General features: G+C 59.6%; 2 protein-coding genes across 6 annotated transcripts; both read left to right on the top strand.

Moving 5' to 3' along the window:
• The first annotated feature begins 988 nt into the window (after positions 1-988).
• LRRC37B (leucine rich repeat containing 37B) lies at positions 989-4,359 on the top strand. Of its 3 annotated transcripts, XM_072356447.1 has the most exons (6): positions 989-1,779; positions 2,317-2,412; positions 2,824-2,888; positions 2,973-3,027; positions 3,944-4,107; positions 4,194-4,359. In XM_072356447.1, exons 1-6 carry the CDS (start codon positions 1,123-1,125, stop codon positions 4,243-4,245), a joined length of 1,089 nt encoding a protein of 362 aa, XP_072212548.1. In that variant the 5' UTR covers positions 989-1,122; the 3' UTR covers positions 4,246-4,359. The 3 variants fall into 3 exon arrangements, with proteins under 3 accessions (XP_072212548.1, XP_072212549.1, XP_072212550.1); XM_072356448.1 differs by lacking the exon at positions 2,317-2,412 and having other exon boundaries at positions 1,048-1,779; XM_072356449.1 differs by lacking the exons at positions 2,317-2,412; positions 2,824-2,888; positions 2,973-3,027 and having other exon boundaries at positions 1,048-1,779.
• Positions 4,360-4,790: 431 nt separating this feature from the next.
• PLEKHM1 (pleckstrin homology and RUN domain containing M1) lies at positions 4,791-17,987 on the top strand. 3 transcript variants are annotated; one of them, XM_072356444.1, is made up of 13 exons: positions 4,797-4,844; positions 5,960-6,113; positions 7,136-7,212; positions 8,049-8,296; positions 9,022-9,633; positions 10,124-10,382; positions 11,273-11,498; positions 11,960-12,853; positions 14,454-14,599; positions 14,677-14,870; positions 15,554-15,617; positions 16,698-16,855; positions 17,096-17,987. In XM_072356444.1, the coding sequence occupies exons 3-13, from the start codon at positions 7,171-7,173 to the stop codon at positions 17,238-17,240; spliced, it is 2,988 nt and encodes a 995-aa protein (XP_072212545.1). In that variant the 5' UTR covers positions 4,797-4,844; positions 5,960-6,113; positions 7,136-7,170; the 3' UTR covers positions 17,241-17,987. The 3 variants fall into 3 exon arrangements, with proteins under 3 accessions (XP_072212543.1, XP_072212545.1, XP_072212542.1); XM_072356441.1 differs by lacking the exon at positions 5,960-6,113 and adding an exon at positions 5,782-5,917 and having other exon boundaries at positions 4,805-4,844; XM_072356442.1 differs by lacking the exon at positions 5,960-6,113 and having other exon boundaries at positions 4,791-4,844.
• Positions 17,988-18,260: the final 273 nt, after the last annotated feature.

Consider the following 18,260-nt stretch of genomic DNA (forward strand, 5'->3'; position numbering starts at 1 on the left):
AACCCTTCTGGTTCAGTCCCGTGATTGGGAGCAACTGAAAGCACTGAGGTTATGAACGACTTCTGTCTGATTAGCAGAAGTGGGAGCAGCACAAGGACCTGGGCTCTCTCCCACAAGGACCTGGGCTCTCTCCCACAAGGATCCGGGCTCTCTCCCATACCGTGCCTTGCAAATTCAACGTGCTTTCCCAATCCCTCGCAGTGACCTGGGAGCAACGCGTGTGTCGCAGCTGGCAGTGCTCAAACTCCTCCTGAGCCCAGCCCGTCTGGAGATGCTGTGAGTAACACCGGGGCTCCAGCTGCCAGCAGAACGCAGTGCTGGAATGTACATTCCACTTGGGAAAGCTGCCCTCTTCAATCAGAACGCCCCCCCACCCCACAAGCATTTCTCATTGAGGACCCCCAGCCTCTCCTTCTGGCAGTCAGAACCTCACTGTATTGCTTTGCCAAAGCTCTGAGCACATCGAGCAACGGAGCTTTTCTCCCCCTTCTCTGCAGCAAAGTGCCCCGAGCTGCTGCCTGCTGCCTCTGCCGGGAGGGCCGTGCTGCTGAGTCGCTGTGCAGGAGCATCCACTTCCACAGCAAGGAGCTGTGTGCCAGCAGCCCACAGTGCGGTAGGCTTCCAGCATTGCATCCCATTGGGGTGGGCTCCTCAGCCCCCCCAGCTCTGGGAGCTGCTGGCTGTGTTGTGTGAGTTCCCTCCTAGACAATCCAAACGTGGGTTACCAACACGGCTGAGGACACAGTGTGTGCCCCAAGCAGGGGAGGCACAGCCTGCTCACAAACCACACACATCCCCCACAGACCCTTCCCATATCAGCACAGCACAGTGGTGCCATTTGCTAGCAGGATAAGGACGAGCAAACCTCATTGCATGGCCAGGGCATCCTCACTGCCCCATTTCCCATCTCCTGCACAGCAGAAAGGCCCCAACCTTAATAACCTGTCATGCTCCCAAGCACGTGGCTCTGCCCAGCACCAACAGGGGTAATGCTGCGTGTGATGCTCCCCGCTGCAGGCTCAGTGTGTTCCCTTGCTCTCAGCACCCTCCTGCACCCTCCATCTCCCCACACACCCACTCTGCCGTGCTCTCCTTGCAGCTCGCGTGGGATCCCCAGCAGAGATGCGAGCAGAGCTGAGGAGAGCAGCACGGCAGGGCACAGCGCTGCGCATCAACCACAACGCGTCACTGGGAGACAAAGAAACCCTAACGCTGAATGGCACCCCCAGACCCCACAGTGCCAATGGGGACCTCAGCAGCTCCAATAGGATCAGCTCCAATAGGATCAGCTCCAATAGGATCAGCCCCCATCAGCACGCAGGTCAGCGTATGGGCCGGGAGAGCGAGCACGGAGGGGGGAAAGTCCATTTGCCAGCAATAGAGCTGAAGGAGGAGCAGCAAAGCACGGCCTCGCAGCTGCCAGGACCTGCAGCGCACAAGGTCCTGCAAGCAAAGGAAGCGGCCCACGGCCCCAGGAAGCACAGTGCTGCAGGCAGCAGGGATGAGGATGCAGCGATGGAAGGAGAGCTCTTTGAGAGCAAAGTGGAGCGACGCCTGCGCTCAATGGTCCCCAATGGAGCCCTGCGGGGTTTCGTTGCCCGCGTGGCACGAGCTGTAAGGAAGGACTGTCGCCTGCCCCACCTGCAGCCACACTGCACCAAGATGCTGGAACACACAGTGCGGCTGGTGGGGCTGATGGGCAGGGAGAGACACACAGAGCAGTGTGTGATGGGGGCGAACAGCTCTGCCAGCACAGAGAGCAGGAACAGAACAGCGGAGGTAGGGAAGAACAAATGGGATCATATGGGGTGGCAATGGGATCGTGTAGGGGGGGAATGGGGTCATGTGGGGCTGGCAATGGGATCCTATAGGGGTGGCAATGGGATCCTACAGGGGGGGAATGGGATCCTACAGGGGGGGAATGGGATCCTATAGGGGGGGAATGGGATCCTGTAGGGGTGGCAATGGGATGCTATAGGGGTGGCAGTGGGATCCTGTAGGGGTTGGCAATGGGATCCTATAGGGGTGGCAGTGGGATCCTATAGGGGTGGCAGTGGGATCCTATAGGGGTGGCAATGGGATCCTATAGGGGTGGCAGTGGGATCCTATAGGGGTTGGCAATGGGATCCTATAGGGGTGGCAGTGGGATCCTATAGGGAGGGAATGGGATCCTGTAGGGGTGGCAGTGGGATCCTATAGGGAGGGAATGGGATCCTATAGGGGTGGCAGTGGGATCCTATAGGGGTGGCAGTGGGATCCTATAGGGGTGGCAGTGGGGACGGCTGCCCTGTCCCTGTGCTTTTCTCTCTGTCCCAGCACGCAGCACCACGCCATTCCAGCAGGAGGATCCTCCTGGCTGTGCTGGTGTCTCTCATCATCACCGCTTACCTCACTGCCATCTGCCTCATCGAGGTGGGCACGGCGCTGCATCCCAGCCAAGCACGGGGGGCAGAGTCTGTCTGCCCCATAGCACCCGTGGGCATCAAAGGGGCTGTGGGGCTGATAGTGCCCATAGTTGGCCATACCCCATCATCTGGGGCTGCACTGCACAGCTTTCCTTCCCCATCTCCTTCGGGGCTGTCATCACTGCCTCCCCCTGCCCCACATCTCCCCAGCCCCACATCTCCCCTGCCCCACATCTCCCCAGCCCCACATCTCCCCAGCCCCACATCTCCCCAGCCCCACATCTCCCCACCACTCCAGCCCCACAGCCCCCCCTGCCATGCTCTGCTCTTATCCCAGCTCTGATCTCAGCACATGCCCACATCTCAGCCCCATTTTAGCAGCACATCCTGACCTTGGGACTCCTCTCTCCTCCTCCAGGTCTGCTGCCCCAAACCTACAGCCGCCTCCCAGCCCCACAGCACCAGCAAGTCGCAATGGAGATGGTAATTAACTCATCATTAACTCATCACCCCCGAATGGACCCCGCACCCACATTCTGGGCCTGTTTATCCTTTTTTCTCCTTTAGTTTCAGGTCCTTTCGGAAGCTGCTGCCCCGCCGATGGCGCAGGAATGGGGCACAGGTGATGGCAGCGTGCTCTGCCCCACTGCTACCCTATAGCTGCCCTATAGCTGCCCCACTGCTGCCCCACTGCTGTCCTATAGCTGCCCCATAGCTGCACCATAGCTGCACCACTGCTGCCCTATAGCTGCCCTATAGCTGCACCATAGCTGCCCCACTGCTGCCCTATAGCTGCCCTATAGCTGCACCATAGCTGCACCATAGCTGCCCCACTGCTGCCCTATAGCTGCCCTATAGCTGCCCCACTGCTGCCCCATAGCTGCCCTATAGCTGCCCTATAGCTGCACCATAGCTGCCCCATAGCTGCCCTATAGCTGCCCCACTGCTGCCCTATAGCTGCCCTATAGCTGCCCTATAGCTGCCCCACTGCTGCCCTATAGCTGCCCTATAGCTGCCCCACTGCTGCCCTATAGCTGCCCTATAGCTGCACCATAGCTGCACCACTGCTGCCCTATAGCTGCCCTATAGCTGCCCCACTGCTGCCCTATAGCTGCCCCATAGCTGCCCTATAGCTGCCCCACTGCTGCCCTATAGCTGCCCTATAGCTGCCCCACTGCTGCCCTATAGCTGCCCCACTGCTGCCCCATAGCTGCCCTATAGCTGCCCCACTGCTGCCCTATAGCTGCACCGTGGCTGCCTCACTGCTGCCCTATAGCCGCCCCACTGCTGCCCTATAGCTGCACCATAGCTGCACCATAGCTGCCCCACTGCTGCCCTATAGCTGCCCTATAGCTGCCCCACTGCTGCCCTATAGCTGCCCTATAGCTGCCCCACTGCTGCCCTATAGCTGCCCTATAGCTGCACCATAGCTGCACCACTGCTGCCCTATAGCTGCCCTATAGCTGCACCATAGCTGCCCTATAGCTGCCCCACTGCTGCCCCGTGCTGACACGTCCCCCTTCCCTGCTGCTTCCCAGGGGTCTCACTCTGCCGAGCGCATGAAGGACGAGCCGCGGTGGCTCCGAGAGCTTTACCTGCCCCTGGATGAGCGGCAGAAGGAATCGATCCATCGGCTGTACCGGGAGCCGGGGGAGGAAGGAGGGGAGGAGGAAGAGGAGCTGTTCAGCGGGACGAAGCCGATGTAAGGACGGACGGCGGCCACGTCCGACCCCAAACCCCACCCCGAGCGAACGGGCTCCATCTGCCCGCGGCCCTTCACCCCTATAGGGCGGGCACGGCCGCCGAGGAGCAGCGCAGCCCCAACGACTCCAGCCCATAACGGCCCATCAGAAAGGAGATGGCGACACGGAACCAGCGTGGGGTGATGTGCGGCACAATGGGATGGAGCGCTCCGCTGTGTTTGCTATTAAAGGCTGTAGTGTTCTATGGGGTGATCTATGGGGTGTTCTATGGGGTGTTATATAGAGTGTTCTGTAGGGTGTTCTATGGGGTGTTCTATGGGGTGTTACATAGGGTGATCTATGGGGTGTTCTATGGGGTGTTCTATGGGGTGATCTATGGGGTGTTCTGTAGGGTGATCTATGGGGTGTTCTGTAGGGTGTTCTATGGGGTGTTCTATAGGGCGTTATATGGGATGTTCTATGGGGTGCTCTATAGGGTGTTCTATGGGGTGTTCTATGGGCTGTTCTATGTGGTGTCCGTGCACACTCAGCTGTTCACACACATCCCATCCCATCCCCGCTCCCCCACGTGCTCTCCTCCCCCCCCCCCATCGCGCCATCCCGCTCCAAGCCCCGCCCCCACCCGCCTAGTGGGCGTGGCCTCCCGCTTGGCGCCGCCCATTTTGCGCGATGACGTCACGAAGAGGCGTGGCGCGCAGCCGCCACTTCCGGGTTTCCCGGCCGGGGCGCGCAGGCGGTGAGCGGCAGCGGCGGGCGGGGCGAGAGGGGGGAGCGGGTCGGGCCGGGCCGGGCCGGGGGCTGCGCTGCCCGCATCGCTGCACGGCGGGACCGGACGGGCAACATGGCGGCTGGAGGACAGTGCGGGGCCGCCTCTGCGCCGTGGGGCTGCTGTAGGCATCGTGAGCTGCGAGCGGCGGGACCCTGTGGGGCTGATGTAGGCCCTGTGGGTGCTGGGCCTGCGTTGGGCCTGCTGTAGGCCCTATAGGGCCATTGCCTGCTGTGGGGCTGTTGTAGGCCCTATAGACCCACTGCTGCCTGCTGTGGGGCTGCTGTAGGTCCTATGGACCCATTGCCAGCTGTGGGGCTGCTGTAGGCATTGCGTCCCATGGGCTGTGTGCCCCTAGGCTGACACAGACCTTGTACCCCATAGGCCCTGTGAGGCCGTGTTGGCCTCCCACCCCACAGGTCCCATACCCCAAAGTGGGGTCGGCATTGCAGGCCGCACTGTGCCCCATTCCCTCTCTGTGCCCCGTTCCCTCTCTGTGCCCCGTTCCCTCTCTGTGTCCCATTCCCTCTCTGTGCCATTAGGGTTATTCGAGTTCTGCCCTTCCTGCCCTGCAGACCCTGAGCTCTCTGGGCAGCCATGAGTCTCCCCACTCTCAGCACTCCCTGACCCCACAGACCGTCCCCTCCCCTCGCTGTGACTCAGCCCTATAAATGCTGCCCTGTGACCAAAGGCTCAGCGTGGAACAGCCGGCTGTTATAGGGCAGATCTCGGCCCCACAGTGGGAGGTGATGGGGTTGGGAAGGGGCTGGGATCGGAGCTGCTGTCCCACAGCTGTGGGTCTGTGGGGCAGGCTGAGCTGTCCTCCATGCACAGCCCATCCCAGCAGAGCTCTGGCTGTGTGCTGAGCTGTGCTCATGCTTGGAAAATGAGCTGTTCCCTTTTGCAGCCCTGACTCACCGGCACCGCAACGCTCGTGTTTTCCAACACCTGCAACGTGCTGCTGCTGTTTGTAACTCGTTGGGAGAGCACAGAGCTCCGGGACGGAGCCCCACGCTGAGCACACGGCTCTGCTGCCTCGCTGGGTAACCGCACCGCTTGCTTCCTGTTTGATTTCTCTCTCTCAGCTCTGCAGGGTGGGGAGGCAGCACCGATGCTCAGCTGTGAGCTCACACCTCCACCCCACATCGGGTGCGCGGCGATAAGGGACCTTCCATAGGGCTGCATCCCTGCAGGGAGGAGCAGCAGCCCCACAGCCCGTGGCTGAGCTGGAGCAAACAGGTCAGGCTGGTTGTGCTGCTGGGAGCTCCGAGCTGCATCCCACGCCAAGCAGCAGCAGTGCAGAGCTGTGCTGCTGCCACTGCTCAGTGGGGACAGCAGGGTGGGCAGTGCTGCCTGCGTTGCTGTCTGGTTGCATTGCTGTCTGGTTGCATTGCTGTCTGGCTGCATTGCTGCCTCCCTGCGTTGCTGCCTCCCTGCGTTGCTGCCTGGTTGCATTGCTGCCTGGTTGCATTGCTGCCTGGTTGCATTGCTGTCTGGCTGCATTGCTGTCCCTTCATGGCCCTGCAGCAGGGCGCTGTGGGGTTGGGGGTTCTGCAAAGCTCTGCGCTGCCGTCGGTCTGTGTTGCAACCCCGAAGGGGAAATCTCGTGATGAGAGGTGCTGGAAATGGTTTCTTTTCCTATAAGAAAATGGTTTCTTTTCGCCTGGTGAACTCTGACCGACGTGGGGTTGGTTGTCAGGGGGCAGCTGGGGCTGCTTGGGGCTGCGATTTGAGGTTCTTCCTTTGGATTTGGGGTTTCTTTTTGGGATCTGGGGGCCTCGCTTGGGACTTGGAGTTGTTGCCTGGGATCTGGGGGGTCCTTCCTTTGAATCTGAGGTTGTTCCTGGGGTTTGCTGCTCTTGCTCAGGGTTTGGGTCACCTCCACGACTGCCCTTTGCTGTGGGAGCTGATGGGATGGAAGCACACAGCTGAACCAAAGCTCCGCTGGGGCTCTGCCCGCTGCTTCCATAGCGAGCATTGGGGGAACGTTTCCTCTCTGAGCCCAGCGGCTCTTTGCAGTGCTTTGTGCAGCTGGAGCTGGAGCTGCCCGTTGGGCCCAGAGGCAGATGAGTGGGATGGAGCTGAGCTGAGCTGCAGCCGTGCTGCTTTGCTCCCACACCTCCACGCACAGCCGGGTGCTGCACAGGGTGCAATCCAAATGCTTTGTGGGGTTTCTGTGCTGCCAGGAATGGGGCAGAGCTGAATTGTCGCCCGCCCCCCAAAGTGCCCCCCATCCAACTGACCTGCTGTGTGACCCACAGGTGACATGTGACCGCGGGTGGGAGCAGCAGCTGAGATGCATTCGAGCCACGTCGATGACCCCAAGGAAGTCATCCAGGTGAGCTGTTTGTTGCTCCTGGCCCTTCAGCACACACCAAGGACCTGCTGGCACTGCTGGGACGTGCTGATGCTCTCGGGTGGTGCTTAAAGCCCTTTGCAGCTGCATGTGGGACGTGCAGACCCTGCGGGATGTGGGCATTGCTGGGGGTGCCGCAGTGCTGCGTGCATCTCCGTCCCCTGCTGCAGGGCACTCCATGCGTGGCACGCAGCTTGGTTTGCACTCTGCTGTTGCATTAGGCTGCAAGATGAGGGGCTGCACAGCAGGGTTATGGCACGTGGCCTTCAGCTACGGCTGCAAACAGCGTTTGGGCGCTGGCAAAACATTCAGGGCACATTGCTTGCAGCCCAGCATCCCAGTTGCCTGCAGCCTGACGTCCTGCTTGCTTGCAGCCCAGCATCCCCATGGCTTGATGGCATTGCTTGCAGCCTGCTGTCCCAGTTGCTTGCAGTTCAGCATCCCCAAACCTTGAGCCCTGCATCCCAGTTGCTTGCAGCTTGACTTCCCCAGAGCTTGCAGCCCTATATCCCAGTTGCTCACAGCCCAGCACCCCCATAGATTACAGCTCAGCTTCCTGGTTGCTTGCAGATTTGGGTCCCGTTTGCTTGCAGCCCACCATCCCTCTTGTTTGCAGCACAATTTCCCAGTTGCTTACAGCTCAGTGTCCCCATATCTTGCAGCCCAGCTTCACAGTTGCTCGCACCCCACTTCCTTGCAGCGCAGTGTCCCTATAGCTTGCAGCTCAGCATCCCCGTTGCTTGCATCCCCGTGTCCCCCCACCATTGCTGCCCTTATTCCTGCCCCTACAATCTAACCCTGCTCCTCCCTCTCTGCAGCTGATCAAGAAGCAGCTGGTGAGCTCCATCAAGGCCCTGCAGAAGCAATACGTCTCCTCGGACGCCGTGGTGACCAGCGATGATGGGAACGCCAACACCTTGTGCAGCGCCCTGGAGGCCGTCTTTGTGCACGGGCTGAAGGCGAAGCACATCAGGACGGAAGCAGGAGGCAAAGGGAAGAAAGCAGGCGGCCGGCTGCTGCTCCCCCAGCCTGTTTTCTGGGCCCTGCTGAAGAGCATCACACACCGGTGCGTCCCCACGCTTGTTTTTCTGCCCTCTGAATTGGGTTGGGGGGGTTTGCGTGGCTGGCAGGAGCTGCTCCTGCTCTGCACCCTTCAGCTGAAGCTGTGTGACCTCAGAGGGTGTTGGGACCTGAAAGGTGAAACAATATCCCATACACAGACAGGTCTGAGATCCCCCCCAGCCCCATGGGCTGCTCAGCAGTGAATAGAGTGGATGATGAGGGCACTTCAGTGCTGTGCAGGATGGTTCTGTGCCCTCTGAAGGTGTTTTTCCACTGCCCCTCCAAGCCGACCAACCTGCCCTGTTATTCCCAGCAGTGAGTTGGGGGCAGGCAGGGATTTTTGGGGGGAAAAGCAGCCAAAATGAGGGCAGTGAGGGCGGCTGGAGAGCTGCACACAACACCCCTGCGCTCCTTTTGCCTTGCTGCAGCACTCAGATGCATGGTGGGCACCAATGGGTGACACCAATGGGTGACACCGATGGGTGACACCAATGGGTGACACCAGTGGGTGACACCAATGGGTTTTCTGCTCCCTTCCCCAAGTGAAAGCAGGGAGATGCCTCCAGGCAGAAGGGCAGCACCCAGGAGTGGCTGAACCCCATAGATCTGTAGGGTCAATTGTAGGGCTGATGTTTTTCCCCATAGGAAACCGCGGCCCCGTAACGCAGCTCCATGGGAGCGCATCCCTCACAGCCCGCTCTTATTTCCTTTCTCTCTCCCTCCAAACAGGAACATCATCTCGGAGCTGGAACAACTCCTTTTCATCACCACGGACGTGGGTCGCTGCCGGGCCTGGCTGAGGCTGGCTCTGAACGATGGCTTGGTGGAATGTTACCTGAAGCTGCTGCTGCGCGAACCGTCCCGACTGCCCGACTTCTACCAGCCCACAGCGCTGCTCCTGGATGCCGAGGAGTGCGAGTTCCTGCTGAGCTACCTGCAGGGCTTGTCGTCCCTCACCTTCCAGCTGTCCTATAAGTCAGCTGTGCTCAATGAATGGACCGTCACCCCGCTGTCCCTGTCAGGGCTGTGCCCCGTATCCGACCTGCTGGAGCCCCCGACGGCCGAACCGCAGAGAAAAGCATCTCTGGGTTCCATCTCTCAATCTTCAGGCTCTGATGAGATTGAAATCCAGCCCTCGGTGCTGCCCATCGGTAAGGCTGGCGACAAACCCAAGCGGACGTCGTCCTCGTTGAGCTTGAACACCACGGGTTCATCCCAGCTGTCCTCCAGCCTGGGCTCCGACAGCGCTCAGCCCCATTGCGCCCGCAGCCCCGAGCCGCTGTCCTGCGACTCCGACCTGGGCACGGCCACGGCCGAGGACCTGGACAGGTCACTGCAAGAGTGAGTCCCCTCCTCACCTCTTGTTTTCTCCCTGCAGCCTCTCTCTGTTTAACATTTTCCTCTTGGGAGCAGCCTGGAAGGCAAAAAGAAGCAGCACGGCCGTATCTTTAAGCCTGTTTTGGCTGCAGCTCAGCCCAGGCTCGTTAGGAGCTTTGGAGCACTTGAAGCTGATGCTGCCAACAGCTCGGCTGTTTGCCGTGGCTTAGAGCTCTGCTCTTCCCATCCCTCGCAGTGCTGTCACCTGCTCGTGGCGCTGGGCAGGGATGATAATCCCAATGTAGAACCCGTGACTCAATTCTCAGCCTGACCCTGGTTTGGTCTGAGCCGTGGGAATGCCTGCAAACAGCCACCGAGTTTGGCAGCAGCTGGGCTCCATTAGCTCACCCTGTTAGCTAATTAAAATCCCCTCACCTCGTTAGGAAGGGCATCCTTTGTGGGGACTTTGAGGGCGCACGCCCCCCTTTCTGCTCACTGCTGCTTCTCTCCCAAGGGTGCTCTCCGAGTTCAGGAAAGCTGAGCCAAGCTTTGGTGCTCCATCGGAGCGGCTCATCCCGGCCGTGCTGGGCTGCTCCCCTCCGACCCCCGAGGAAACCCACCCTCCATCTTCCCCACCAGCAGCTGATGGCTGCGCTGCTCAGCAGGATGAGGACAGCATCCCAACCCCAAGGAGCGTGGATGAGGGGAAGGCAGGCAGTGTGCTGCACAGCCCTGCTGCCAAATCGCTCTGCTCCCCACTGCCGGGCTGCCCGGTAGGTGTCACAGTCTGCACAGTTCTCATGTTATCCTTCCTGCTCTCATGGGGAGGGGTGGTGAAGAGGTTGGCAGCGTTGCTGGGCTCCAAGCATTCATCTCCAGAGCTGCCAGCAGCATTTCTGGTGTAAATAATGCCCAAATCCACTCTCAGCATCCCAGATCCCACTGAGCCGTCCTGGGGATGCTGGGTCTGAGCTGACAGCCCCCAGCACAATGAGGGGGGGGATGCACATCCCACCCCCCCCCCCCCAGCATCTCTCCTTTGGGTCCGCCTTCCTTTGGCTCCTTCCCAGCTCTCCCCAGTCTCCAGCGCTTCCTCCTGGCCTGGGGCCAGCCTGACTAATCTATGGATAACATACGGTGTCAACAGGAAACCCCCTCCAGCTCTGGCATGACTCACAGAGCAACCTGCATTCCTCAGCCCAGCGTAAACAAGGCCTTCCAACACCTCCTGCTCTTCTCTTTGCTGCCGATTCCCACCGTGCTTTTGTTTGTGGTTGGGATAAAGTGCCCTTGGGAGGCAAAGGAGGGTCGGTCCTGGTGGGAGCCAACATTATTGAGCTCCCCTTTGTTGTTTTAGGGGGAGAGAACCAACCCGAGTGTGTTTCTGTGCTCTCAGTTCCAACTCCAGCCCATCCCACTGTGCCCACATGTAGAGTCATTCAGGCTGGAGGAGACCTCCAAGATCTCCAAGCCCATCCATCCACCCAAATCCTTCCCCCCCATGCCCACCAAACCGTGTCCCCGTGTGCCACACTTTGTGTCCCTGCCTGGATGTGCCCAAGCAGCCCAGCTGGCTGTGCTGGCTGTGCGTGGGGTGGCAGTGGATGTGTGTGTTTGAGTTGGTTGGTGGCTATTTGGTTCTGTTGCATCTCTTTTATAACAGAATAGGAAGAGCTGGATCTCGGAAGATGATTTCTACAGACCTTCAGCAGGAGACAGCGATGAAATCCCAGCTGATCCCAACGGCTTTGTGCCGGATGGGGACGGGGGGGGCCCGACCTCAGGGCTGCTCAGTGCTTTGGATTTGGAAAGGCCGTCCCCGCAGGGCCCCAGGCTGTCCCCTGAGAGGGAGCAGAAGGGTTTCAGCGTGGTGCATCGCCGGCAGATGGGTACGTGTGCCCCATAGCCCCGCTGTGGGTCCAGTGGGGAGTCGGAGCCGTCGCCCATTTGGGAGCAGCTCATTGCTGAGTGCTGGCAGAGCTGAGAACCCCACGGGTGGTGGCTCTGTGTGGCACTGCTGAGCCTATGCTCAATGCTGGGACACGTGAGAGGGGATGTGATGCTCTGGGTGCCGCTGCCCCACACGGCACAGATTTCCTTTACACCCTCCTTAGCCTCAAAAATGTGTATGGATCACAATGGGGCGCAGCAAAGCCAGTCCTCCAAACTCCTGCCCCATTCCTTATTCCATTGGGATCCCCTTCCAATATTCCACCAAGATCCCTAACCTATATTCCACTGGGATCTCCATCCATCTCCCACCAAAGCCTCGGTTCCTCTGCTTGCACAGAGCCACCTCCTGGCTCACTGGGACTCCGGGTCACACCGAACCATCCCCTTTTCCCCCCAGGTCTCTCCAACCCTTTTCGGGGTCTCCTAAAGCTGGGCACCCTGGAGCGACGCGGCGCCATGGGCATCTGGAAGGAGTTCTCCTGCGAGCTGTCACCGCTGGAGCTGCGGCTCTTCCTGGACCACGAGGACCGTATCTGCGTGGAGAGCTTCTCCCTGCTGCGCTGTGAGTCGCTGGCGCTGACGCATTCGGACGGGCGTTTCGAGCTGGTTTTCCTGGGGAAGAAGCTTTGCTTGAGGGCTCCGTCCAGGGATGAGGCTGAGGACTGGCTGGATCGCATCCGCGAGGCGCTGCGGAAATGCCGCCCGCAGCTGGAGGAGGAGGAGTGGGAGACGCTGGAGTGCGCTGAGGACGGCGGGGATGGCTGCGAGCCCTGCGTGCCGCTGCAGTGGGAGACAGCTGGGAACGGCTTGGATTGGACCTTATCCCACAAACCAGAGCTGGATGCCATCAAAGAGTCCGTTCTGTACGCGGACGTAGATAAGATGTGGGTCCCTTTTATCTTTTCCCTCTCGCTGGAGACCTTAAAGTGCTTTAAAGTGAGGAACAACGACAAAATCTTAAGCAACAGCTACGGCATAGAGACCATCCAGGACATCCTCCCTGACACCAGCCTGGGGGGACCCTCCTTCTTCAAGGTGATCACCTCCAAAGCTGTGCTCAAACTGCAGGCTGAGAGCGCGCAGGAGGCCGCAGAGTGGAGGGAGCTGGTGCGAGCCGTGCTGGGCTCCTACCTGGAGGCAGCCGAGGAGGCACTGACCCTCGGGGGCAGCTTGGACGGCCATTCCCAGGTGCTGCTGAAGAGCATGGTGAAGGAGAACGGCTTCTTGTTGCAGTACCTGGTGGCCATCCCCGTGGAGAAGGGGTTGGACTCGCAGAGCTTCATCTGCGCAGGTAGATGGGGCTGGTTTGCAGTGAGGAACCCAGCTGTGCGTTGTGTGCGTTCAGGTTAACGAGGTGATGGCGGTGCTTTTGGGCTTCAGGGCCAGATTTTGTGGTGTCTTTGGCACAGGGAGGATCCCCCGGTGCCAAATCTCCATCCCCATCCCCCCCAGTGCATCAAACCGCGCTCTGCTGGGGTGCTGCCTGAGATCTATGCAGGGTGGGCAATAGATTGGCTCTGAGCGACCTCAGGTGGAGCTGATGGACCCCCATGGTCCACAAGGAAGCTGTGCTGAAAGCAATGCCGTGCAGCAGGGCAGTTTTTCCAGTAAGGCTGCTCTGGGTGTGACGGGCTGGTTGGTGCAGCGCTCGCTCGACCTTCCACCACCGCCTCTTGGTCTAATAGCAGAACACCCACTGACCTCTCTGGGAGCTATAATTTGTTCTGTACCTTGCTGAGATCATTAAGCTTCAGCTTTCCTCTCGCTTCAGCTGCGTTTCTCATCCCCTCCGGCAGGTTCTTCCTTCATCTTTTTTGTTCCATATTTTCCATTGCTCGGTCTCTGCCTTCCCCCCCAGGCTGTGTCCTTCCACCTACCAACAGAGAGGAGCAGCAAACTGAGGACACCCATCCCCCCCTTCCCCATTTCTTTGCTTAGGTGTCTGCAGCCTTCCAGCCCGGACACCCATTAGGACAGCAGTGCTTTCCCAGTGTGCCGGGGTAGGACAGGAAACATTGGGCTTCTTTGTTTGATATTCAACACTTGAGCTCCATAAAACGTTGGCAGGGTGCTCCGGGTTGCAAATAAGTGGATGCTGAAGCTTTCTGGATGGTGATGGGGTGTCCCTGGCTCTTCCTGAGGCAGCACAGACCCACCGACGCTGCGTTGGTTGGTTTAGAGAAGTGAAGCCATTAAAAATAGAACCGAGTTTTCCTGTCTTCATGACTCCGTTCGGATGGAGCAGCTGTCAGGGCTCTGCAGCTCTTCCCCAACTTGAACCGGGTTCTCCTGGGGCTGCACACCTCAGTGTTTGCTTCTCCCATCCCCGGGTGATGGGGTGGGCAGGTGGGATGTAGGTTGTGCTGCTGTGATGTCCTAAAAGAAGGGCAGGGGGGAGTAAACACTTTAAATCCATAGAGGCATGGTTTGGAAGGGACCTCAAAGATCATAGAGCCATGGAATTGTTAGGTTGGATTGAGTAGGGTTGGGTTGGAAAGGACCTTAAGGATTGTAGAGCCATGGAGTGGTTGGGTTGAATGGGGTTGGGTTGGAAGGGAGCCTAAGGATCATAGAACCATGGAATGGCTCAGTTGGGTTGAGTTGGGTTGGGTTGGAAAGGACCTTAAGGATCATAGAGCCATGGAATGACTGAGTTGGGTTGAGTTGTGTTGAGTCTAAATAATGGATTAAAAGTGAGATGGGTTCAGGAATGGTCACGATGTGTGTGTGTGACATTCATCTGTCGTGGTCTAACTGAACCCCCAGCCCCCTGGCACATGCTTTACCCCACATCCACCCCCTCCCCAGGTTTTCCTGCCCCATGTCTCACCCCACATCTTCCCCACAGCTCCAGGGGTCCCCTCTTACCTTCTGTTCTCTGCTCCCCAAAGGCTGCTCCAGGCAGATCGGCTTCTCCTTCACCAAACCCAAACTCTGCTCCTACTCCGGGCTCTACTACTGCGACAGCTGCCACCGGGACGACGAGGTGGTCATCCCCTCACGCCTCATCCACAACTGGGACCTGAGCAAGAGAGGGGTGAGAAGGACGGAGCCGTGTCTGGGGGTGGACCTGGGGGTCCCTCTGGGTGACCCCCCGCCTTCTCTGTGCCGTAGGTTTGCCGTCAGGCGCTGAAGTTCCTCACCCAGATCCGTAAGCAGCCTCTGATTGATCTCCAGTTGGTCAATGAGAGCCTTTATGACCACGTGGAGAGGATGAGCCGCATCCGCCGGAGCCGGGAGCAGCTGAAGCTGCTGGGGGATTACCTGAGCGTGTGCCGCAGCGGCGCCCTGAAGGAGCTGAGCAAGCGGTGAGCAACACGAGGGGCTGCTGCTGGGGGCAGCCTCGCTCCGTCTGTCACCATTGCTGCCGTGGTGGGGTTGAAAGGGGACCTCGGAGGTCGGAGAATTGTGGGGTCACGGCGTGGTTGGATCAGAAGGGACCTTAAAGATGGCAGAATTATGGAATCGTGGCGCAGTTGGGTCGGAAGGGACCTAAAAGATGGGAGAGCGATGGAATCAGCACGGCTGGGTCGGAAGGGACCTCAGAGATCACAGAACTTCCTCCCCACATCCAAGCTCTGTCGGATGGAAGCTGTGCCCCCTTCCTGCCCCCACCAAACCACGCTGTCCCTGAGCCCCCCCCAGGCACTGCCAGCCGTTCCCATGGGATGTGGGCCTGTTTCCTCCTCCATGGGATCTGCTGGAGGAAGCTCCCCATGTGTCCATGGGGCGGCGCGTGGGGATGGGCCGGAGGAAGCGCTTTCCTGGCTGGGGCTGGACAGGAAACACCTGGGCAAACAGATGAGAGCATTTCTTTTTCCCCCTTTTGAATTGCTCCCAAACAGTTTTCAATGGCAGGATCTGCGATGCGTTGACTTGGCGCGGCGTCAGCTTGACGGTCACCAGGAGCCTTCATCATCCCGTGGGCTCTTCCTCACCCCTCCGGGATGTGGGAAGCTCCCACCGAGCTCCTCTCTGTGCTTATTTGCAGCCTCGATCACAGGAATTACCTCCTGGAGTGCCCCCACAAGTACAGCGTGGCCGACCTGCAGCAGGTGAGCGCCCCGTGCCGTGTGTCCGTGGGGGGGCTGCGTGGAATGGGGCCTTTCTCTGCAGCTGTGGGTTTCACACCGCTGTGTTCCTCTTCACTTGGCTTCCTGTCATCAATGCGGCTTTGGGGCTGAAATCATGGGGGTGGGGTGGAATGGGATTGGTTGGGTTGGGATGGGTTGGGATGGGATTGGTTGGGATGGCATTGGGGTGGGTTGGGATTGGTTGGGTTGGGATTGGTTGGGTTGGGATGGGGTAGGTTGGGATGGGATTGGATGGGATTGGTTGGGATGGGATTAGGGTAGGTTGGGATGGAATTGGTTGGGATTGGCTGGGTTGGGATTGGTTAGGTTGGGATGGGATTGGTTGGGATGGGATTGGATGGGATTGGTTAGGTTGGGATGGGATTGGATGGGATGGGATTGGATGGGATTGGTTGGGATGGGATTGGGGTAGGTTGGTATGGGATTGGTTGGGATTGGTTGGGTTGGGATGGGGTTGGGGTAGGTTGGGGTGGGTTTGTGTTGAGCTGGGATGGGGTTGGGATGGGATGAGTGGAGTCGAGGGATTGGATTGGAGTGGGATGGGGTTTGGTTGGAGTGGGATGGGGTGGGTTGAGTGGGACTGGAATGGGTGGGAATGGGCTGGGTTGTTGGATGGGGTTGCATTGGGGTTGGTTGGGGTGGGGTGTGATGGGGTTGGGATGGGATGGATGAAAGTTGAATGAGGTTGGGATGGAGTTGGATGGGTCGAGTGGGGATGGCGTGGGATGGTGCTGGGGTGGAATGGGATGAGATGGGATGGGGTTGGGTTGGGATTTTTTGGGATGGAATGGATTGGGATGGGTTGAGTGGTGTGCAGATGGGATCAGTTGGGATGGTGCTGTGGTGGGAGGGATTGGGATGGGACTGGGATGGGTGGGCTTGAGTGGGATTTGGGTGGGATTGGGTTGGGGTGGGTTAGGTTGGGGTGGGATGGGATTGGGGTGCAGTGGGATGGCTTGGATGGGGACCTCGTGCTCTGAGCATTGCAGGAGGATCATTTCACCCCGGTGTGGCCCATAATAACCCAGCTGTGCCCCACAGATCTCCGATGGCACCTTTGAGCCCTTTGTGCTCTCCGCGATCCAGTTTGCATCGCACCACGTCTACAGCTGCGACCTGTGCACACAGCGCGGCTTCATCTGCCAGATCTGCGCCCGCGGCGACGTCATCTTCCCCTTCCAGATGGACTCCACTTCCAGGTGGGCTCCATTTCCATTTCCTGGTGGGCTCCACTTCCAGGTGGGCTCCACTTCCAGCTGGGCTCCACTCCATACTGATCTGCAGCAGGAGGAGCGCGGCCAGCAGTGCTGCTGTTTGTCTGCTCGCCATCAGCCGTGGGTCGCTCCGTGGGTCTCTGGGCTTTGGGTGCAGCCTATAGTTGGGGTCTGCAGCCCCCTCCCCGTGGTTTGTTCCCTATTGGTTTGGGTTTGTTTTCTCAGGTGCAAAGACTGCAGAGCCGTTTTCCATCGGGACTGCTGGGCCAGCACCGCGTCCTGCCCGCGCTGCGAGCGCCGCCGGCGGTACCGACAGCAACAGGAGGAGGAGGAGGAGGAGGAGGAAGGCAGCGCGGGGCCCACCCCATAGAGGCGGTGGCGGATGATGTCCACACGGACCCCAAAAGGACCTTTTGGGGTTAAAAACCCAAAGGGCTGGACGTGGTGCACAACCAGATGTCGGCCCAACAGCTGTGGGGCAGCGCGTTGTGCGCCCAGGGACCCTACAGCCAACGGGGGGTGGACGAGCAATGGGGGCTGAGCTGGGGCTGTGGGGCTGCAACCATCCCCTGCTGCCACCCCACGGATGGGATGCTGTGGTGCTGGGTGGGATTTGGTGTCCCCATCCCTGGGGGATATGGGGGCAGGGGCTCCCCAGTGCCTGCAGTCCCCATCCCTTTGGGGTTCCTGTGTCCCCATCCCTTTGGGGTCTCTGTGTCCCCATCCCTTTGGGGTTTTGGTCTCTCCATCCCCAGGGGGCACAGGGGATGGGGGCTCCCCACACTTTGGGGTCAATGTGCCAATGGGACGCGGGGCTGTGCAATGTCACCCACTGGGGTCGGTGCTGTCCCCCACTGCCATCACCCCAATGTCCCCCCGGCGGCTCGGGGGGCTCTCAGTTGTGCAGTGGGGCGGGCTGTGGGGCCGGCTGCCATCCCAGCGCTGTCAGTGGGACCCGGATTGTAGGGCTGGGTGAGCTCGGGGCTGTTTTGTGCTGTGGGGTTTTTGTAGGGAGCGCCGGGTGGTGACGTCGTGCCTTGTGGGGCAGAGCTGCTCTGCCGCCCTTTTAACCCCCCCGGCCCTTTTGGGGCCACCAAGAGAGTTTTATTTTCCTGTCCCTTCGTTGTGATGGAGGTTTATTTGGGGTCTCAGTGGGGTCAACTCCCACGCATTGGGCCATATTGGGACCCCATAAGGGGTCAGAGCCCATTGGGGACCCCCAGGATCAGTGCCACGGGCCCTTCTGTGCCGTGTTCCCACCCCCCAGCGCTGGGTCTGAGGGTGACCCCATTTACCCCATAGCACCACCCCACACTTGGGACCACAATGGGAACCACCCCTGGAGGGGACAAACCCCATTGGAGACCCTCGGGATCGCTGCCCACCACCC

The sequence above is a fragment of the Excalfactoria chinensis genome, chromosome 24 (assembly GCF_039878825.1).
Source record: "Excalfactoria chinensis isolate bCotChi1 chromosome 24, bCotChi1.hap2, whole genome shotgun sequence".
In the NCBI taxonomy this organism is placed as follows: Eukaryota; Metazoa; Chordata; class Aves; order Galliformes; family Phasianidae; genus Excalfactoria; species Excalfactoria chinensis.